Genomic DNA, 23418 nt, shown 5'->3' with positions numbered 1-23418 from the left:
CCATATTATCATTGTATAGCCATCAAAATCAAGATATTAAAGTTGATCCAATATTACCACCTAGTCCAGACTCTGTTCAGCTTTTCCTATTCTGTTATGACTTTCATGCATCCAGGATTCTGTGCTACATTTAGTTGTCAAAAGTCTTTAGTCTTCTCTAATCTGGAACAGTTTCTCCTCTTCCATGAACTTGATTTTTTTTTTTTTTTAGGAGAATCGGCCAGGTTCTCTCAATTTGGCTTTGTACAGTTTTTGCAAGAATATTGCAGAAATCACTCTGTGGTTTTCTCAGTATCTTATTAGGAAGCACAGCATGTTGATTTCTCCTATTACTCTGGGGTGAACTTTCTGTTACTTGGTTCAGAGGGTGTCTTTCAAGGTTTCTGCCTTTTAAATTTAATTAATAAGTAAAGTTAGTAAATAGCACTTATTTGGTGAGGAGATACTTTCAGTTCAGTTTAGTCGCTCAGTCATGTCCGACTCATTGTGACCTCATGAATTGCAGCACGCCAGGCCTCCCTGTCCATCACCAACTCCTGGAGTTTACACAAAATCATGTCTGTCGAGTCGGTGATGCCATCCAGCCATCTCATCCTCGGTTGTCCCCTTCTCCTCCTGCCCCCAATCCCTCCCAGCATCAGTCTTTTCCAATGAGTTAACTCTTCGCATGAGGTGGCCAAAGTACTGGAGTTTCAGCTTCAGCATCATTCCTCCCAAAGAAATCCCAGGGCTGATCTCCTTCAGAATGGACTGGTTGGATCTCCTTGCAGTCCAAGGGACCCTCAGGAGTCTTCTCCAACACCACAGTTCAAAAGCATCAATTCTTCGCCGCTCAGCTTTCTTCACAGTCCAACTCTCACATCCATACATGACCACAGGAAAAACCATAGCCTTGACTAGACAGACCTTTGTTGGCAAAGTAATGTCTCTGCTTTTGAATATGCTATCTAGGTTGGTCATAACTTTTCTTCCAAGGAGTAAGCGTCTTTTAATTTCATGGCTGCAGTCACCATCTGCAGTGATTTTGGAGCCCCAAAAATAAAGTCTGACACTGTTTCCCCATCTATTTCCCATGAAGTGATGGGACCAGATGCCATGATCTTCATTTTCTGAATGTTGAGCTTTAAGCCAACTTTTTCACTCTCCTCTTCCACTTTCATCAAGAGACGTTTTAGTTCTTCTTCACTTTCTGCCGTAAGGGTGGTGTCATCTGCATATCTGAGGTTATTGATATTTCTCCCGGCAATCTTGATTCCAGCTTGTGCTTCTTCCAGTCCAGCGTTTCTCATGATGTACTCTGCATAGAAGTTAAATAAGCAGGGTGACAATATACAGCCTTGACATACTCCTTTTCCTATTTGGAACCAGTCTGTTGTTCCATGTTCAGTTCTAACTGTTGCTTCCTGACCTGCATATAGGTTTCTCAAGAGGCAGGTTAGGTGGTCTGGTATTTCCATCTCTCTCAGAATTTTCCACAGTTTATTGTGATACACCCAGTCAAAGGCTTTGGCATAGTCAATAAAGCAGAAATAGATGTTTTTCTGGAACTCTCTTGCTTTTTCCATGATCCAGTGGATGTTGGCAATTTGATCTCTGGTTCCTCTGCCTTTTCTGAAACCAGCTTGAACATCTGGAAGTTCACGGTTCATGTATTGCTGAAGCCTGACTTGGAGAATTTTGAGCATTACTTTACTAGGGTGTGAGATGAGTGCAACTGTGCAGTAGTTTGAGCATTCTTTGGCATTGCCTTTCTTTGGAATTGGAATGAAAACTGACCTTTTTCAGTCCTGTGGCCACTGCTGAGTTTTCCAAATTTGCTGGCATATTGAGTGCAGCACTTTGACAGCATCATCTTTCAGGATTTGAAATAGCTCAACTGGAATTCCATCACCTCCACTAGCTTTGTTCATAGTGATGCTTTCTTAGGCCCACTTGACTTCACATTCCAAGATGTCTGGCTCTAGGTGAGTGATCACAGCATCGTGATTATCTGGGTCTTGAAGATCTTTTTTGTACAGTTCTTCCGTGTGTTCTTGCCACTGTTTCTTAATATCTTCTACTTCTGTTAGGTCCATACCATTTCTGTCCTTTATCGAGCCCATCTTTGCATGAAATGTTCCCTTGGTATCTCTAATTTTCTTGAAGAGATCTCTAGTCTTTCCCATTCTATTGTTTTCCTCTATTTCTTTGCATTGATCGCTGAAGAAGGCTTTCTTATCTCTTCTTGCTATTCTTTGGAATTCTGCATTCAGATGCTTATATCTTTCCTTTTCTCCTTTGCTTTTTGCTTCTCTTCTTTTCTCAGCTATTTGTAAGGCCTCCCCAGACAGCCATTTTGCTTTTTTGCATTTCTTTTCTTAACTACCTTGGTAGTTAAGAGCTCTCAAATGGTGATGTTAAAAAATTCAACCATGTCTTCTAGATTTATCAGTTTACATGTACTGGTTGTCAAGGTTTTCCATCTCTCTGTGTTTGTTTACTTATTCGTGTATGCTCGTGGGGGCTCATGGGGTCCTGTTGCAGTCTTTACTCTCAGTGTTTTTTTGTTGCTCAAACGGTGCTCCACTTGGCCAGTGCGAACTTCATCAAGCCAGTGTCTCTGGCTTCTGACAGGGCCCTCCATTTTTTGAATGTCTGTTTACTTTCCACTCAAGAAGATGCTCCAGGCTTATCTTTTGTTTTCTGTGCTCCAGTCCTGGAGTCAGTCATTGCTTCAAGGAGCCTACGTTTCTTGCAGTGGAGAGATCAATGTCTAGGTGTCCGTTGTGGGGTGGAGGGGCAAATGTCATTGTTTCTAGGCTTTCTCAACAGATGCTACAGGGAACCGCGAGTGAGTGTGTGTGCAGAGACATGGGCACACTCTCCGCGACTGCGCCTGTGTTCTCTGTCTTATGTCTTACCCATATATAAACGTATGAGTATTCATACCAGGACTTATTGGAACTGTTTTCTAGATTTCTGTATCTGTAGCTCATTTGAATTCTTATTACTAAAACCAAAGTGATTCTGAAATAGTTAAAATTATGTATACTATATGTCAAAATAAATTAATAGAGATTGATTATTTTAACTGCTCTGGAATTGGAGGCAGATACATTTTTTTTTTTGTAATTGTAGAGAAACATATAAGAAACTTAAGGCCCATTTTGAATTGAAGCCATGTTTCCAGTTCATTTTGGTCAGTATTTTTTGTGTGCAACTTGGAAAGTGAAAACTAATTACCTTCTTTTGCTTTTTGTTATAGGAAACGAGATTATGAAGGCTATTTATGTTCCCTGTTACTCCCTGCCGAATCCAGAAGCTCTGCTTTTGCACTGAGAGCCTTCAATGTGGAACTGGCTCAGGCTGGTATTAAAATACCTTATAAATTATTTGCAAAAACTTGTGATATAATGTGTTTAATGCTGAATAATAATGAACTGTAGTTGTAACTTATATGTTGGACATGCTTAAGGTCTCTGCTGCAGACTTCTTTCTCCTGCTTAACAGTTCAATTCCAAAAATAAAGGTAGCTAATGAACTTAATGTTTCTGGAAAGAAACCATTCTGGAATTTCTTTTTCTAAGGATATTTTAAACTATGCAAGTAACGTTGCACTTTGTCTATTAATTGAATAGGTTAATTGGAGTATTACTGCTTATTCTCTACAATATTTGCATAATTTGCATGTATATTAGCAGTTCTTCAGAGCACTTTTTGAAATGAGTTTTTAACTTTAAAGGGAAATGGAAATTGAAGTAATTATAGCAAACCCAAATCTTATACTGACTCTTGTCTGAAGAGTAACAAAGGAAGGAGAGAGTCTTCCTTTTATTAGAATGGAAAGAATATGTGCTGAGGTATAAGATAAATTGAAATGGGGAGGCGTGTCACTGAGGGAGTTGAGATAGGATGGCCTTAATTTTCTCTGTAAATTAAATGAAGAGAGAAAATATTGAGAGTGAGGGAGCATGGGAGGGTTGGGGGTCTTGAAGAGTGTGGCAAGTTCTGACGCAGCCTCTCTGGTGAATATGATAGGAGGTGAGCTAGGGACGAATGAAAGGATGTGATTGTAGCACTGAGGCATGACGAAGCTTAGACTTGGTGAATCTGCAGAGTAATTTGGTCCGGCTGTTGGTCCTTGGTGTATTTCTAGAGGTCATGGTTCTATGTTTTTTCAGGTAAACTACACTTTAGCATCTTAAGTCAGTCACAGTTTAAAAATAATCTCCATTGTGAGCTTCCATTATAACTTTAAAATAATAAAAAATTCCATTTTTAATAGATAAATCCTCCATATTTTCCCTAATTCTCTGTCATCTTATAAGATGTCTTGCTGCTTTTTTTTTCAATTGAATGAATCAATTATGCAGGCATTTTCGTTCCTGCACTCCAGGCAGTGTGCCCCTGGTTGCCCCTTGGTCCTATGGCCCCTTCACAAGACTTCTGTCTCCCAGCAGCTGTCTGTCTTACTGTTTGTTTTTGCACGCACAGACTGGTTCATTCATTCATTCATTCAACAGGTATTGCCGAAAATATGCTAGGCACTATTTTAGGTACTGGGTTATATAGCACTGAGTAAAACATGCAAAGTCCTTGCACTCAAGGAGCAAATAAATTCTGTATAGACAAGGAGGTTGGGGAAGGTTTGGTGTAGCAGGGGTTTCTGTAAGCAAAAACCTCACTAAGGTAGCATTTGAGCAAAGATTTGAAGGAGGCAAAGGAGTGTGAAATGTGTGGCTGAATAGTATTCCAGATAAAAGTAGCAGCAAATACAAAGGTCCTAAGGTATGTGTGCCTGACACATTCAAAGAGAAGAAGGCCAGTGTGACACAGCAGAGAGGGAGGGATGGTGTGGGAGGTCAGGTCAGAGGCATCTGGGCCAGAAAGCTAAGGTCTTGGAGACCACTGCAGCCCCTTTGGCTTTACTCTGAGTGAGACGGAAAACTGCTGGAGGATTCTGAGCAAAGAAAGAGACCATCTCTTGGTCATGTTTTAAAAGGATTACCCTTTAAAATTTTATTTTAGTAAAATACAGTTGGTTTATAATATTATGTTAGTTTCAAGTGTTCAACATAGTGATTTGATATTTTTATAGGTCATACTCCATTTAACATTATTATAAAGTATTGGTTATATTCCCTGTGTTGTATAGTATATCCTTGTAACTTATTTTATACATCGTAGTTTGTAGCTCTTATACTCCTATCGCTATCTTGGCCCTCCCCTCATCCCTCTCTCCACTAGTAGCCACTACTTTATTCTCTATATATGTGGGTCTGTTTCTCTTCTTTCCTCGTTGTTCTGTTTATTCATTTGTGTAAACTTTTAGATTCTACATGTAAGTGGTAACATACAGTATTTGCCTTTCTCTAATTTATTTCACTATCATCATATCCTGTGGCCCTTTCTTGTTGCATGTGGCAAACTTTTATTCTTTTTTTTGTGGCTTAGTAATATTTCATCGTGTGTGTGTGTGTGTGTGTGTGTGTGTGTGTGTGTGTATGTAAACCATATCTTCTCTGTCCATTTATCTGTTGATGGTCACTTAGGTTGCTTCCATATCTTGACTATTGTAAATCATGCTGCTATGAACACTGGGGTGCATATATCTTTTCAAATTAGTGGTTTTGATTTATTTGGATTTATTATATTGGTGCAAAAGTAATTGCAATTTTGCATTGTTGAACTTTGTTCCTTGATACTGGAATACATTCTTAAGTGTGGTTATGTTATACATCATTTTAATGCTCATTTATCACTTTATTTATTTATTTATTTTTGCTAATTATTACTTGCTATTTATTTTATATTGATTTCAGACTAGGGAAATGATGTTAGACAGAAAGCAAATTTGAGCAATTTTCTTATTCGAGTTCAAAATGGGTTGTAAAGCAGCAGAGACAATTTGCAATATCAACAATGCATTTGCCCCGAACTGATAATATACAGTGTAGTGGTGGTTCAAAAAGTTTTGCAGAGGAGACAGGAACCTTGAAGATGAGGAGCACAGTGGCCAGCCGGCAGAAGTTGACAACCACCAACTGAGAGGATCATTGAAGCTGGTCTTTTTATAGCTATACGAGAAATGGCTGAAGAGCTCAACATCAACCGTTCTGTGGTTGTTGGCATTTGAAGCAAATTGGAAAGGTGAAAAAGTTCAGTAAGTGTGTACCACATGAGCTGACTTCAGATCCAAAAATTGTGTTTTTTTGAAGTGTCCTCTTAATCTGTAGAAACCATTTCTCAGTTGGATTGTGACATGCAGTGAAAAGTGGATTTTATGTGACAGCTGGCGATGCCCAGCTCAGGGGTTGCACCAGCAGTGCACTGAGGCTGTCTCTTCTCCACATTCATGCCAGCATTTCTTAATTTGTGGTCTTTTTGATCATAACCATTCCACAGATGTGGGGTGATGTCTCCCTGGTGCTTAGTGATGTTTCAGCCCCTTTTCATGGACCTCTTGGCCATCTGTATATCTTCTTTGGTAAAGTGTCTCTTTAGGCCTTTTCTTTGTTCTTTTGATATCAAGTTGTGTGAACTGCTTTTGAATTTTGGGTATTAACCCCTCAAAGGATTATCATTTGCAAATATTTTCTCACATTCAGTAGGTAGTGCAAATGTAATTATTGATAGGTGTGGACTTACTGGACTTACTGACTTTATTACTTGTTTTCCAGTTGTTTTTGTAATTTTTCTCTGTTCATTTCGTCTTCATTTTGTTTTTTCCATTGTGATTGTATAATTTTCTTTTGTACTATGTTTGGGTTGCTTTCTTACTGGTTTTTGTGTATCGTAGGTTTTTATTTTGTGGTTACCATGAGGTTTGTATGTGTTTTATATGGTAATTATATCTACTTGACTTAAACTAGTCTTTTAAGTTCAAACACATTCTAGACAATTTTTACTTCCACCCCTCATATTTTTATGTTTTTGTTATTAAACTTTTCATCTGCATGGCTGTCTCTTTACCATTTATTGTAGTTATGGTTGCTTTTACAATTTTAAAAAAAAATCTTCCTACTAGTTTATTTAAAGTGGTTGATCCACCTTCTTTACTGTAAGATTTGTCTTTACTAGTGGGATTTTTTTTTTCTCTATGAATTCTTGCTTCTTATAATCTTTTGTTTTCCACTTGAAAAATTTGATACTTCTTGTAAGGTTGCTTTACTACTGGTAAACTCAATTTTTGGTTGTCTAAGAAGTTCTTTATCTCCTTCAGTTTTGAAAGATAACATTTCTAGGTAGAGTATCCTAGGTTGTAGGTTTTTTCCTTTCAGCTGTTTAAATATATCATGCCACTCCCTTCTAGCTTTCATAGCTTCTGCAGAAAATATCAGCTGATAGATAGCCTTACAGGGATTCCCCTGTGTTTGACTCTCTGTTTTTCTCTTGTTGCCTTTAAATTCTCTTTAACTTTTGCCGTTTTAATTATGATGCATTTTGGTGTGGGTCTCATTGAGTTCATCTTGTTTGGGGCTCTTTGAGCTTCCTATAGAAATCTGTCTCCTTCAACTTCAAAAAGTTTTCAGCCATAATTTTATCAAATACATTTCCTACTCTTTTCTCACCCTCTTCTCCTGGGATCCTTATAAAGTGGGTGCTAGTACACTTGATGTTGTCTTAGAGGTCCCTTAAACTATCCTCTTTTTTTAACATTTGTTTCTCTTTTTGCTATTCTGATGGGTGATTCCATCCCTTCCGCTGCCCCCGCCCGTCACTTTTGTGTTCTCCATCAGCTAGTCTGCTGTGCGTTCCTTCTTGTGCACTTTTCATTTCTTTAATTGTGTTCTTCAGCTCTGACTGGTTCTTTTTAATATTTTCTGGTTCCTTGTTTAAATTCTTTGTGTGTTCATGGATTCTTTTTGCAAACTTAGTTAGCATTCTTTTTACTGTTACTGTGAAACTGTATGGGGTAAATTATTTATCTCTGTATCACCAGGGGTTTGTCTCAGCTTTTTCCCCTTATTCTTTCACTTGAAACATATTCCTTTGTCTTTTCATTTTGTATAACTTTGTATGAAATTAGGTGAAATGGTTACTTGTTCCAGTCTTGAAGGGGCGTCCTTTTGTGGGGCTGTCCTTATACAGTCTGTTTGTGCCCAATTATTTTGATGGGAGAGCTGGATCTGAAGTGAGCGTAGGTCATGTCCTCTCTTGGGGTGTGCTGGCATCTACCACTGTGGTGGGAGGTAGAGCTAAAGATGAAGGGGCTATAGCTAAGCCAGGTGTAAGCTGGGGATTTTCCTGGGCTCCTCCAGTGGTGGTCATCCCCTTGTCTGGGTGTGATCAGAGCTTAGGGTCCTAGACACAAGCTCTAAGGGTTGGTCTGAGCTCTCAGTGTGTGCACTCCTCTGGCAGGGCACCTCAGCCCTAGTGGAGAGCCAGAGGGGCTGCAGCAGGCAGCTGGGTGGGCTGGGATGTGTGCTGGAACAGTCCCAGAAGCCACGCAGAACCCCGGGCAGTTTTCAGCCTGCAGTGTGGCATGCGTGCTGGCTCGCGTCCAGGCTGGCTTCCTTTTCTCTCAGTGTGTGCACACTCCCTCACAGTGATAGCCTTTGCCTTAGTGGAGGGCAGTGCTGGACAAGAGGGGCTGGAGCAGGCAGCTGGTCAGAGCTGCAGGCACTTTTCCGTCTGCAGCCTTGATGCAAGTCCTAGGAGTAAGTAAGCTTGTGCAGAGTCTCTGTTTCTCACAGCCTCCTGGTTTTCACACCAGCGAAGGGTGATTATCTTCCCAGGGTGGATCCCTGAGCCTGTGTGTGATATTCCGCTCCTCTTCTGTGTCCCCTGCTAAGGGCCCAGGTCCCAACCTCACATGTGTCCCTCCCTTCCTGCCCAGCTCCATGTGCATTTTTCTTTATAGCCTTGGTTGCAGAAGAGCCTCTCTTTGCCAGTTTCCAGGTTGTTTTCAGCGATGTAGATGTATTTTTGATGTGTTCACTGGGGGAGAAGTGAGCTCAGTGTCCTCCTGAAATGATTAGTCTTTTTAAAAAGTTTTTTTAACTTATTTTTTCTTCTCCATTATGTTTTTTATAGGGTATTGAATATAGTTCCCTGTGCTGTATGATAGGACCCTGTTGTCTGTCCATCTGATACGCTTGCAGCTGCTAGTCCCCGATTCCCAGTCCATCCTTCCCCCTTGGCACCAACAGGTCTGTTCTCTATGTGCGCCTGTTTCAGTTTTGTAGATAAGTTTATTTGTGTTGTATTTTAGATTCCACAAATAAGTGGTATCACGTGGTATTTTCTTTGTTTTTCTGACTGACTTCACTTAATCTGATAATCTCTGGGTTCATCCGTGCTGCTGCATATGACGTTATTTCATTCTTTCTTATGTCTGAGTAACATTCCATTGTATATATGTGCCCACATCTTTAAAGGATTACTCTTGATGCTGTATTTAGAATAGACCCTATGCCATGGGATCTGAACACTAAACATTGAGAGAGACCCACTCAGCACCAAGACCATTAAAAAAATTTTTTTTTTTGTTTGGAAATACTTTCATGTGCACAGGAGTAAGAATAGTACAGAGAATACCGATAGGCCCTTCTGTTAATATTTGGCCCCATTCGCTCTATCACGTTGTTCCCCTTCTCTCTCTCTCCCTTCCTTTCTCTCTCCCTCTCTTTTTCTCTCTCTCTGTATACACACACACCTATATGCACACACATTCGTGTGCTGTGTTTCTTTTTATGAATCGTTTTACTGTAGCTTGACTACACCATGGCCCTTTACTCATAAACTTGAGCTGTATTTCATTAGCACAAGAATATTCTCTTTCATAACAGTTACCCGTCTGCGTAAATTTGAGACAGACACACTAGTTTTATTTAATCTGGTTTCCAGTTTTGTCAAACGATTGAATGATGTTTTTTATGGCATCTTTAAACCCTCTGTACAGGGTCCAAACTAAGATCACATATTACATTTAGCTTTCATGTCTCTTTTGCCTCCTTTTATCTGGAGCATTTCCATAGCTTTTCTTTGTCTTCTATTAAACACTGACATTAAAAAAAAATATTGTTCCTTTAAAAATCTTGAATCTTTCTCATTTGGAGTTTTTGTCACAATTATATTATACATTTCTAATCTAATACTTAACTGTCTTAATGGTATATGTCCTTCTCAGGGAATCACAATGAGGCATGACAGGTCTGTGTGCCTCTTATTTGTGATACCAATTTTGGTCACTGGTCAAGATATTAATATTTTTTTCCCGTTGAATGTGAGGAGGCGTTTTAAGACCATGGTCCTCATCAAAATTTACCTCATATACGGCCAGTAGGTACATGAAAATGTGCTCAGCCTCATTTTGAGAGAAGTGCAAATCAGAACCACAATGAGGTGTCACCTCACACCTATTAGAATGCTGCTAAGTCGCTTCAGTCGACTGTGTGACCCCATAGACGGCAGCCCACCAGGCTCCCCCATCCCTGGGATTCTCCATGCAAGAACACTGGAGTGGGTTGCCATTGCCTTCTCCAATGCATGAAAGTGAAAAGTGAAAGTGAAGTCTCTCAGTCGTGTCCGACTCTTAGCGACCCCATGGACTGCAGCCCACCAGGCTCCTCCATCCATGGGATTTTTCAGGCAAGAGTACTGGAGTGGGGTGCCATTGCCTTCTCCAACCTATTATAATAGCTGTCATCAAAAAGACAAGAAATAATAAACGTTGAGGCTGTGAAGTAAATGGAATCCTTGTGCACTGTTGGTGGGAGTGTAAATTGGTGCAGCCGCTGTGGAAAACGGTATGAGATTCCTCAAAAGATTAGAACTACTACGAAATCTAGTAATTCCATTTCTGGGTATTTGGCCAAAGGAAATGAAAACGCTAACTTGAAAAAAATAGTTGCACCTCCTTGTTTATCACGGCATTATTTACCATAGCCAAGGCATGGAAGCCACCCAAGTGTCCGTTGGTGGATAACTGGATAAACGTGGTTTATCGGGACTTCCTGGTGGTACAGTGGATAAGAGTCTGCAGTGCAGGGGACGTGGGTTCGATCCCTGGTCCAGGCAGATTCTACGTGCCGTGGGCAATGCAAGCCTATGTGCCTCAGCTGTTGAGCCCACGAGCTGCAGCTCCTGAAGCCTGAGCGCCCTGGAGCCTGCCCGCGGTGACCCCTGAGCCCACCTGCTGCGTCTGCTGAAACCCGGCCACCTGCGGCGACCCCCAAGCCCACCTGCTGTATCTGCTGAAACCCGGCCACCTGGGAGCGTGCACTCCACCACGGAAGCCACCGCAGTGAGAAGTCTGTGCACTGCGCCAGAGAGTCACCCCAGCCCACTGCAACTCGGGAACGCCCGCGGGCAGCAGTGAAGACCCAGTGCAGCCAAAAATATAAATACGTAAATATATTTGTAAAAAAGATGAGGTGTATCTACACAGTGAGTTATTACTTGCCATAAAGAAGAAGGAAACCTTGCCATTTGTGACAACACAGATGGACGTTGAGGGCTTCATGCTATATGAAATGAGTTTGACAAAGACAGGTACCATATGATCTCACTTATATGTGGAATCTAAAGCAAAAGCAAAACAAACAAAAACTTCCCCAGCCCGTAGATACAGAGAACACATCAGTGGTCGCCAGAGGCAGGGTTAGGAGATGGTTGAGATGAGTGATTGTGGTTAAAAAGCAGAAACTTGCCACTGTAAGTAAATAAGGCATGGGCATGTAATACACAGCTAACACTGATACTATGCATTTGAAAGTTGCTAATAGAGCAGATCTTAAAAGCTCTTGACATACACAGATTTCTAATTTTGTGTAGTGTTAATAGATATTAATGACACCTCTGGTGATCTTTCACAATATATAGGTAGGTAGACAGGTAGGTTTAGTCGCTCAGTCATGTCCGATTCTTTGGGGCCCCATGGACTGTAGCCCACCACGCTCATATCAAATCATATTGTATACTTAAAACAATGAAACTGTTATGTGTCAATTATAGCTCAGTTAGAAATAAATTTTCCTCCTAGATTTAGCATGCATTGATGATTCTTGCCAGAGCTTCACAAGGCCATTCTTAATCAGTAGTAAGTTAGGGAGAGAGTCTAACAGTCTTCTTTTAAAAAGTTAGTGAATAAACAAGTGAGTTTATTTAAATGTATCACAGTAAAATTCACTTTTTGTGGTATATAGACCTATAGGTTTTGAAAACTGCTTCAAGTCCTGTAGATACCGTCAGAGTCGTGATAGAGAACAATTCCGTCAGCCTGAGAGATTCTCATATGCATCCCTTTGCAGTCAGCCCCTAGCCTCGCCAGTCTTCTCCATGTGCATGAGATAAGCGTCTACCTTTCTGAGCCATAATTTCTGTACTTGTAGAATGAATGTGTTGGTAAGGACCCTGTGAGTTTGTTCTGATGACTGTAATCAGGCAACATCTGGTACAGTACCTGCACAGGGCCTGGAACTTGTAGACATTTGATAAATAATATTTCCTGCTCTGCTTCCTCTGAAAAGCCTCTGGTTCTATTTCCTAGGTTTATCGTCAGACCAAGTGAGGATTGTTTTTCTTCACTTCCACTTATTTTTTTAAAACTTCATTGGAAAATTTCAATCATATATAGAGTGAAGTATATCCATATACACAGAGAGAAATATAATGAACCCTCATGTACCCCATCACCCACCTCCAGCTGTTACCTGCTCATGGCCAATCTTGTTTTTCATCTTTATTCCTCAGCCGCATCATCCCCACCTCCAGGTTATTTTGAAGTTAAGTTTCAGATGAATTTTTACATCTGCAGATATTTCAATTTGCATCTCTAAAAGAATTCACTTAAAAAAATAACCCTACTATTATTATACATTAAAAATTTAAAAATAATTCCTTAATATCATTAAACATCTGGTGTTCAGATTTTCCTAGTTGTCTCTCTCTTTAAATCCGGATTCAAATAGGTCTATATGTGACTGGTTGATCTTTCTTAAATTTCTTTTAAACAAAATGTCCCCTCTCCTTTGTTTTTCTTATAACTTTTTTAGAAGAATTGCTCGTATTTTTGAATGCAGACCTTGAGAATATTTTTGAATAAGCACCAAGTGATCGGTAGCTTTTACTTAGGTAACTCATAATGGTGACAGTTTAACCGATATATAACTTCAAGGAAAAATTAAATGCAGAGAAGACTGAATTATATGATTTTGCGGTTATAAATAGTGATTTCTGCGACTCTGAGTAGTGTGGTTGTTAATGTTTTTAAACCCTGTTTGTAGATTAAGGACACTGTCTCTGAGAAGACAATTGGACTGATGCGAACGCAGTTTTGGAAGAAAACTGTGGATGATATATATGGTGACAATCCACCACATCAGCCTGTGGCCATTGAACTGTGGAAGGTAAAACAGAAACAGCTGCTTTCCATTTGTAAGAATGTTATTTAAGCATACTTTTTGTTACATACAAGTTGGATAGTGGCAATGGGGAATCTATCCTGAAAATATTCTTGGGCTCATGTAACGTTCAGATATATATTAGTTTTGACAGAATTTAAAATCATTAACAAGTAATTTGCACACATCTTTAGTGTGTATATTAAAAGGAGGAGGAGGAATTTGGTCTGTTTATGTTATAAATTGTTTTCCACATGTTTGGTTGCAGAATTTAAACCCTACAAATTTTGAAAGAATGACAGGTGAATCTTCTATTCTGTCTGCCAAGTAGCGCTTTATTCCAGTGCTTTAGTTCATACTCTGGACTGTAGAAAATGATGCATTGGTCTTTTGTGCTCTTTTCATTCCTAAAGCTACCTTGTTTAGTTTCATAGAATTGCCTTTTTCTTGATGAAGTTTAGGTGTCTGAGAATGGAAGCCTATGGGCGAGGTTGTTATTTGTACACTAAGATGTATTTAGTAGTTAGTTTTACATTAAAGCTCTGTGGACTCCTCATTCACAACTAGCCTTACACAGTTTAAAAATACATTGAACTAGCAGCAGAGGACAGGGTTTGGGCTCCTTTTGTCATTGATCTGCGCCCCCATTGTCATATTGTGAGTGCCAGAAGACAGCGTCTGTCCCAGGAGCCTCTGGCAGACCTAACTGGTGCACTTCTTCTCAGGTCTGCGCCCCAGCAGAGGCAGGCCCCTTTTCGGGGCCGCAGGTTGACTTTACAGAGCCTCAGTAATTGGAGAGCCAGGCCCCTCCAATCAGGGACTGGGAAGGAAACGTGGATGGGAAGCTTGTGAGTATTGGGTTAGCTGTTTCCCTTTAGTCATCCCACTTCAAGAACCTCATCCTGGCTGACTCAGTTTAGAGGAAAGTTTCTCCAAAATCCAGAAACTACTTATTTTATATGTAAACCTGACTGCATTAGAAGTTTATGCTAAGACTTGTATCAAAGATTCTGGCCTTTGTCAGGAAATAACTTGAAAGATCAGAGATTTATTTAACATAAATTTATCTTGTCTTAGCTTCACTTAAGTGCCAGAAGACATACCTGAATTACAGAATGTTTACATGTATGCCAATTTGTCCAGTTTTAAAAGCTGCTTAAATTTTGATGATTAATGTTGGCCAGCTCTCTGATATGACAGGTATTGCAGATTAACATGAACATTTGAAAGAAGCAGGTGATGTTCAGAGTGGTTGTCCTGACTGTGTGTTTTTTACTTCTCCCCATTCTTCTGGAGCACGTGCTTATTGTGTCACTGTCCAGTCAGACTTTCCATTCATTGCTTAAAGAGCTTCGGGTTCTTTAGATGATTAAATAGGGGAACAGAGTACATTCTTGCTGCGCTGTTTCATTGGTGCTTTTAGAGCACAGAATAGATGAAATTCTTATAATTTCTAATAATTATAACCATGATTTTTATTCCATTTGGCTTCTGTTTCCAAAGTTTTGATACCTTTATTCAACAGGTTTTCAGCTTCTTATAAGTATGTGTTTTTTTATCTTGATCTCTGATGTCCTTCAGAGTCAGACAGAACTCTGTTTGTGATCAAGGAACTGCAGCTGTTACAGCGTCAGTCTTGAGTAAATAGGAGTCTGACTTTTCAGTGGTTTAGTATCTACTGAGTACTTTTATGTGCCAGGAATGGTGCTTGATAGTGCGGTTACAAAGATCAAACAAGCCCTGCCCTACTCAGACATGTACAAAACAAAATGAGAGCAAGACTGAAGTGACTGAGGTATCCCAGGCTGATTCTTGGGACTGGGGAGAGAGGCCTGCGGGAGTGCTGCTGTGCAATTGTAGCAATGCTGAGAGCACTTCCAAACCAACTCTTTGCAGCCCTCATAGCTTCTGCTGCATTCCTGTCGGGCAAAGTGGGCTCCATTCTGCACACTTCCATCCTTTGCCCCATGGATGTGTATTGATGAGCCTGCCAGCCTTTACATTAATATCAGTGACATCTTAGAGCCTCAGTTGAAATGTAGGATATCCCGGAGACTTTATGTTTCACTACTATATTTCTTGTGAAAATATATTCTACTTAGTGTTGACTTGGCAAAAAAGCAGTGTTTACCTTATTTGGAAATAGCTTCAACATTTCAGGAAGGTTACAAAATTAAAAATCTTGCAAGAACACTTCTATGTTGTTCACTCATATTTACCTGTTGTTAACATTTTATCCTATTTGTTAATTATTTGTGTGTGCTCACTTGTATGTGTGTGTGTGCTGGCATGATCTCTGTATATTTTCACACAGTTTTTTTAAATCATTTGGGTATAAGTTGCATACATCATGTCCCTTTATTTCTCATTACTTTAGTAATTTCTTAAGAATACAGACATTCTCTTTAACCAGAATAGTTACTGACTTTAGTAGATTTAACTTTGAAATAACTTTCATCTGATTTTCCGCTCATATTCCAATTTTGTCAGTTGACCTAATAATATACATTAATGTATTTTTCCCCTCCAGTGTAGGATCCAGTCAGCTATTTTTCAGTCATATCTGTTTAGCCTGATTTAATCTGGAACATTTCCATAGCTTTTCTTTGTCTTCTGTGACATTGACATTTTTGAAGCGTATAACATCTTTTTTTTTGTAGTAGAACATTCCTCATTTCGGATTTGTCTAATGTTTCCTCCTGCTTAGATGGTTCAGGTTATGCGCCCTTGGCCAGAATACTGCATCGGTGATGTCACATCTGGAGACACATTCTGTCCATCTGTCCTTTATTGCATTGTTCATTTTCATTAACATTCAAGATGTTGCCCGGTTCTCCCAATGTGTAGTCTACTGTATAATTAGAATTTCCCTTGCAGCTAATCAGGTTTAAGACAATGCAAATATCCTGCTCCTCATCCTGTGAAACATAACATTCACTGATGGTTCTTATCCAGTCTTTACTATTACGATTACAGAACGATAATGTCCCGACTCTAATGCTCTGTTCACATTTATCACGTGGCACACTACTATAAGCAGCTGCTCTCACTCTCCTACATTATTTATTTATTTAACTATTGGTATAAACTCCTGAATTTCTTGTTTTTCCCAGTACTTTATAAATCATTGCTTGCATGCATGCTCATTCTTTTAGTTGTGTCCAACTCTTTGAGACCCTATGGACTGTGGCCCACCAAGTTCCTCTGTCTATAGAATTTCCCAAGCAAGAATACTGGTGTGGGTTGCCATTTCCTCCTCCAGGGGATCTTCCTGGCCCAGGGAATGAACCCACTTCTCTTATTTCTCCTACATTGGCAGGCAGATTATACCTCATTACTGTACTCAATTATTTGGTATTCATATAGTCCCATATTTGGACAATGAGAGTCCCTTCAAAATGGCTTATATGTCCTAACATGCCTTTTTTTTTTTTTTTTTTTTGCACTTTCTATTTTCTGGCACAATAAAATGGTTTAGGATCCTCTTGAATCTCCCTTGTTCCAGCTCTGGAATCCCCCGTTTTAGAGTCTGTTTCCTTGGATGGAAATGGTATTAGAGACCAGAATCTAAGCACTAAGTGTGCTCTTTCTTAATGGAGTGTCTTTACTTGTAAGGTAACACTGTACCCTACAGATTATTTTCTTTGGAGCTGTATTAGCCTTTTCTATTTTATAAAGTGGTTATTTTCATTAAATAGGGTCTTCATTTTATGGGAGAAAAGTTTGTAATAAGCATAGAAGTCGAGGCATACCACGGAGAGAAGCTTGCTCAGCTTAATTCTTGTTTTTTTGTTTGTTTTGAAAGTGGATTCACTAGTTACTAATAGTATAAGGAAAAGAGTAGTGAAAAAGTTTTGGATATATTATCTTTACTTGGAAATGTTTTAAAATGTTTTCTAGGGACATTTTCTTTTTCCCTAGGTTTTTAACATTGCTGTCTGGTGATGAATTATTACAGATGTTCCCTGGCCTGGTTTTGTATTTGGTTTATGTTATTCAGGTCTACAGAAGTCATTTGTAGTACTTTCCAAAAACTTAAAACTTTTTTTTTTTTTAGGCTGTCAGAAGACATAATCTGACTAAAAGATGGCTTATGAAAATCATTGATGAAAGAGTAAGTTGCAATTGCTCAAGTCTTGTGTTTTCTCCTCTTTTAATCCTTATGCTAATTCTTCAGGGAAGAAATGTTTTAATAAGTATGTCAATATTTTGGAGGAAGGAGACTTTTAGAGAACTATGCCATTTTATCTGTTCTCCATCACTGCATGCCGCCTCCCTCAGCTCCCACCCCTGTGCCTGGAGACAGACAGGCAAACGGGTGTCCAGGCAGAGGCATGTGCGTGCATATCATGCTCTGCTATCTTGGTGTTTTTTAAAAAATAGAAAATGTTCAGACTTACATAAAAATAGAGAAAATAGTGTAATATACTTTCATGTATCCGTCACCTAGCTTTAATAGTTATAAACCCATGCCCAGTGTTATTTCATTTATTTTCTACCAGCTTCCCTCACTAAACCCTATTCGATTATTTTAAAGTAAACCCCAGACATGTTATCATTTGATCTGTAAATAAAATGTGTATAAAACAGATAATCAACAAGGACCTATTGTATAGCACGGGAAACTCAGTTCTGTAATAACCTAAATGGGAAAAGAATCTGAAGAATAGACGTAAGTATATGTATAACTGAATCACTTTGCTGTGTACCTGAAACTGACAAAACATTGTAAATCAACTCCAATATAAAATAAAAATTGAAACGAAGAGGCTTGTGTAAAATATAACTATAATATGATAATCAGACCTTAAAAAGTATGGATAATTCCCTAATTTCATCAAAACTAGAATAGTTGTACACATATCATTATATTCATCCAGTGCTTGAAGCTGTGTCCAAATAGAGTGAATAAATAAAGTCTGATGGTTCTAGCAAATAGAATCTTACACTTAGAACTAAGTTCTAGTTCCAACCAGGCTTGCAGATTGCTGGATGGCTGGGACTGATCTGTGTGATCTTTCCGACACATTGTTGGCTGAGTGTCCTTGATCTAATATTTGTCATACACTGTTGTCATGAAAATGTAAGTTTACTTAGTTTATTTGGATAAAATCTGTTAATAACCATAGGCTACAGTAGTAATAATATAAGCCAAAATGAGATAATGACTTTTACATTTTAAAATTCTCAGTTGGCTTATAAAATTAATTAGTATGAGGAAAGTATGTTTTTCAGATATCTTCTGTTTTTATGATGTAAGAAAATGTGAGAACTCAAGACAGATAATGGAAAATCTCTCTTTTTTTATGAAAAAACAAAACAGTTTTTCCATTGTTTAATGGAGAATGACATTTGGCATTTGCATAGAAGGATATATAAAAGTAAAAGATTGGATCAGTATTCATGCATTGATCTATAGATTCAATGCAGTCCCTTGAAAAATTCCAGCTGCTTGTTTTTTTTGTTTTTTTTGCAGAAATTGACAAGTTGATCCTAAAATTCATGTGGAAATGCAGGGAACCCAAAGTCATCAAAAGAATCTTAGAAAAGAAGAATAAAGTTGAAGGACTCATTTCCCAATTTTGAGACTTGACCACAATGTTACAGTAATCAAACTGTAGCATTGGCCTTCCATAGACATATTGATTAATATGTATTGATCATATAAATCACATATATTGGCATGGAATAGAATTGAGAGTTCAGAAGTAAACCTATATATTGATAGTCTACTGATTTTTGACAAGGGTGTGAAGATAATTCAGTGGGGGAAAGAACAGCCTTTTCAGCAAACAGTGCTGGGACAATTAGATATCCACATGCAAAAGAATGATTTTGGTTTCCTGCCTCATTCCATATATAGAAACTAACCCAAAATGGATATAAATGTAAGTTAAAACTGTAAAATTGTTAGGAGGAAACATAGGCATAAATCTTTTTAAGTTTATATTGGGCAGTGATTTCTTAGATATGATACAAAAGCACAAGCATTAAAATTAAAAAGTAGATAATTGGACTTCATCAAAATTTAAAAGGTTCAGGAAAACAAAAAGACAATCCACAGAATGGGAAAAAATACTTATCAGTTATATATACGATAAGGGACTATTGTCTAGAATATATAAAGAACATATAACTCAACAATTAAAAAAAGGAATCCAATTTAAAGATTTGGATAAACATTTCTTTTAAAAGATACATAAGTAAGAAACCCCTGAAAAGCTAGGGAGATGGGAATCAAAGCAACAATGAAGGGGCTTCCCTGATGGCTCAGGGGTGAAGAATCTGCCTGCCAGTGCAGGAGACAGGTTGGATCCCTGGTCTGGGAAGAGCCCGCCTGCTGCAGAGCAGCTCAGCCTGTACACCATGACTGTTGGGCCTGTGCTCAAGCCCGTAAGCTGCAGCTACCAAGCCCACGTGTTGTCACTGCTGAGGGCCACGTGCCCCATAGCCGGTGGTCCACAACAAGAGAAGCCCGCACACTGCAGCTGGAGAGCAGTCCCCACTCCCTGCAACCAGAGAAAAGCCAGCACAACCACAAATAAATAAATAGAAATTTTAAAAAAGCAAGCCACAATGCGATACTACTTCATACCCATTGGGATGGCTCCAGTAAAGAATGAACAATAGTTAAGTGCTGGTGAGGATATGGAGATACTGGGACCCTTTGTACAATGCTGATGGAAAAGTGAAATGGTGCAGCTGTTTGGAAAAACTGGCAGATTCTTCAGAAAGTTAAACATAGAGTTATCATAGATCCGGCAATTTCACTCCTAGGTTGATAAGAGAAATGAAAACGTGTCTTCACAAAACTTGTACACAAATGTTCATAGCAGCATTATTCATAATAGTCCAAAAGTGAGAATGCCTCAGAGTCTATGAATGAGTGAATAAACATATGATGGAATATTATATATATTTTCTTCACTTAAAAGGGATGAGATACTAATAGATTTGCCAACATGGGTGAACCTTGAAAATACGCTAATTGAAAGAAGCCAGATACAAAATGCCACATATCGTATCACTGTACTGTTATAAAATGTTTGCAGTGGACAAATCCATGGAGACAGAAAGTGCATTAGTGGTTTGTGGCGATCAGGAGACGGGAAAACGGGAAGGGGCAGCTTCATAGATACAGGATTCTTTCTGAGGTGATGAGAACATTCTGGAATTAGATAGGGGTAATGTTGCACAACTTTGGAATTTACTACAAGCGTGAAACTGTATACTTCAGAAGATTTTATGGTGTGTAAATTGTTTCAGGTTTTTTTTTTTTTTTTAAATGTGAAAGATCTGGAGGATATTTTTTCCCCCTGGGATTCATTGCTGGTGCCAGTTTCTCCTAGTTTTAAAACAGGAGGAAGGGGTGGAGGAATAATATTATTTTGGCCACGCAGACTTTCTAAATGTATTATAAAGGTTGCTAGATGTGCTTGTTCTAAGATTGACGTTTTTCTGTTTCTTGAGTATAGTGTATTCTGGTAATCAACCATTACTTTATGGAATATTACTGTGGAATAGTGCAGTAATGTCTGAGACGCTTAATTAAATAGGTGCTCAGTTAAGTAATTTTCTCCATGATATCTTAGACTTCGTTATTGTTTGGTGGCTAAGTCACATCCAACTCTCTTGGGACTCCATGGTAGACCACGAGGCTCCTTTGTCCATGGGCTTTCCCAGACAAGAATTCTAGAGTGAGTTGCCATTTCCTTCAGAGAATCTTCCCAACCCAGGGATCAAACCTGTGACTTTTTCATTGGCATGCAGGTTCTTTACCGCTGAGCCATCAGGGAAGCCCCCACCTTACACTTTGTTGTTGTTCAGTCATCCAGTTGAGTCCGACTCTTTGCCACCCCGTGCGCTGCAGCACACCAGGCCTCCCGTCCCTCGTCATCTCCCAAAGTTTGCCCAAGTTCATGTCCATTGCATCAGTGATGCCATCCAACCATCTCATCCCATGATGCCCCCTTCTGTCCTTAGTCTTTCCCGGCATCAGGGACTTTTCCAGGGAGTCAGCTGAAGGAGGAAATTGTAAACCATTACAGTATTCTTGCTGTGAGAACCTCATAAACTGTATAAAAAGACCTTACACTTTAGAAGCAAGTAAAAATTAAGCCAGCCCCACGTCCATGGTGATTTGTGCATTGAGATTATTCCTGAGGTATTATTTTGAGGGGTGATTTGTAAGTAGTGAACATGTAGGACTTTAATATTTTAATTTTATTTTTTATCTTATTTTATTGTGTAATAGTTCATACCAATAGTTTTAATTATTTAATAGTCATTTCTTTAGGGGAAAAATTGTGCATTTTTAAAATAAGTTATTACCCATTCATCAAACAAATAAAGCATTTTGTTTGTAGGAAAAAAATTTGGATGACAAAGCATATCGTAATATCCAGGAACTAGAAAATTATGCTGAAAATACACAGAGTTCTCTTCTTTATCTAATACTAGAAATATTGGGTAAGTTTTTTTTTCTTTTCTATTTTATACTTCTCTTTCTTAAAGAAAATACTTTTTTTTAATTGAAGTATAGTTGATCTACATCATTATGTTAATTTCAGGTATTCAGGAAAGTGATTCAGTTATGTATATACTTTTTTTTTTCAGATTCTTTTTCACTGTAGTTATTACAAGATACTGAATATAGTTCCCTGTGCTAAGTCCTTGTTGTTTATTCCGTATATAATGATGAGCATCTGTCAGTCCCATGCCCCTAATTTATCCCTCCCACTCCTTTCCCCTTTGGTAACCGTCAGTTTCTTTTCTAAGTCTGTGAGTCTGTTTCTGTTTTGTAAAGCAGTTCATTTGTATTATCTTTTAGATTCCACATGTGAGTGGAGTTATATAACATTTGTCTTTGTCTGATTTACGTTACTCAGTGTGCTAATCCCTAGTCCGTCCATGTTGCTGCAGATGGCACATGTCATTCTTTTATGGCTGAGTCATATCCCATTGCCTGTGGGCACCACGCCTTCTTACTCTGTTCATCTGCGGATGGACAGTTAGGTTGTTTCTATGTCTTGGCTATTGTAAATAGTGTTGCTGTGAATATTGGGGTGCATATATCTTTTCAAATGAGAGTTTTCATCTTTTTCTGGATATATGCCCAGGCATAAACTTGCTGGATCATATGGTAACTCTGTTATTAGTTTTTTAAGGAACCTCCATGCTGTTAACATAACACCTTTTATACTTCAGTCTTTCTTAATTTGACAGTCTAACCAGTTTAACGTTAAAATTTTTCTTTGCACCAACTACAAAAGACTAGATTTTCTTTTTCTTTCGAGGTAGAAAGGAAATATAATATATACCTTTCTTTGGAATGGAATGCAGACTAATGAAAATACCCAGATTCTCGTAAAAGTACTTAAGCTACCTCTTGCTATAATTAATAATCTGGTAATTACAGATGATTTTACTTTTTTATGCAACCCTTACTGTTTGGAAGACCTATGACCTGACTCATTTCTTCTTTGTCAATAATACTTTCCCATGTTTAAGACAAAAGTTGAAGAAACAAAACTCTGTAAGTTTTTATGAGATTTTTCTTAAAAAAAAAAAAACAAAACCCCAAACTATGGAGTTGAGATGTTTTTGCTCCTTTGCCTCTATTCTAAATTGGTGAGGGCTTATTGTCATGCGGATTGTAATGGAATTATTTGGAGCAAGGACAATACCATCCATTTGAAGAAAGCAGTATGTCTTTATGTCAGCCTAAAAGAATAATACAAGTCCTTACCCAATTTCCCAGGCCTGTTCTGCCTGCCCATTCAGTGACATGTTTGCCAACGCAGTGAAAGGAGGGAGCAAAGAGCAGGAAGTTTGTTAAGCATATACTTAAAATGAGGTCATATGGAAATTGCACTGAGGAGAAGAAATGCAGGACTCGCCGTGTTTTCCACAAGAGCTGATTAAAATTCCAAATGTGCTCTTGGTATGCTGTTGTCTAAGGAAACTTCTATTTAAAAGTTGACGTTCAGAAACCTGTTACTGGTAAATGATCAGCTTGTCTTTGTGCCCAGTTTTGCTCACATAAATCCTGTTTTTCAGATATGAAGCACAGGATAAACACCTTTTACATGTT

General features: G+C 38.7%; 1 protein-coding gene across 6 annotated transcripts in view; it reads left to right on the top strand.

Annotated features, from left to right (window-relative positions):
- The window catches only part of NDUFAF6 (NADH:ubiquinone oxidoreductase complex assembly factor 6), a 44167-nt gene that overhangs the window by 5763 nt on the left and 14986 nt on the right, over window positions 1-23418 (top strand). For 3 of the 6 annotated variants that reach the window (XM_027973208.3, XM_060393499.1, XM_060393500.1), the window contains exons 2-5: window positions 3245-3348; window positions 13209-13331; window positions 17383-17439; window positions 21692-21794. In XM_027973208.3, coding sequence (XP_027829009.1) covers window positions 3328-3348; window positions 13209-13331; window positions 17383-17439; window positions 21692-21794 — 304 coding nt within the window. In that variant the 5' untranslated portion in view covers window positions 3245-3327. Of the gene's footprint in view, window positions 1-3243; window positions 3349-9015; window positions 9132-13208; window positions 13332-17382; window positions 17440-21691; window positions 21795-23418 lie in introns of those variants that run through there. The other 3 variants (XM_004011828.4, XM_060393497.1, XM_060393501.1) reach the window with 2 other exon arrangements.

The sequence above is a fragment of the Ovis aries genome, chromosome 9 (genome assembly GCF_016772045.2).
Source record: "Ovis aries strain OAR_USU_Benz2616 breed Rambouillet chromosome 9, ARS-UI_Ramb_v3.0, whole genome shotgun sequence".
NCBI classification, from domain to species: domain Eukaryota; kingdom Metazoa; phylum Chordata; class Mammalia; order Artiodactyla; family Bovidae; genus Ovis; species Ovis aries.
This window is presented reverse-complemented; position numbering and strand designations above follow the sequence as displayed.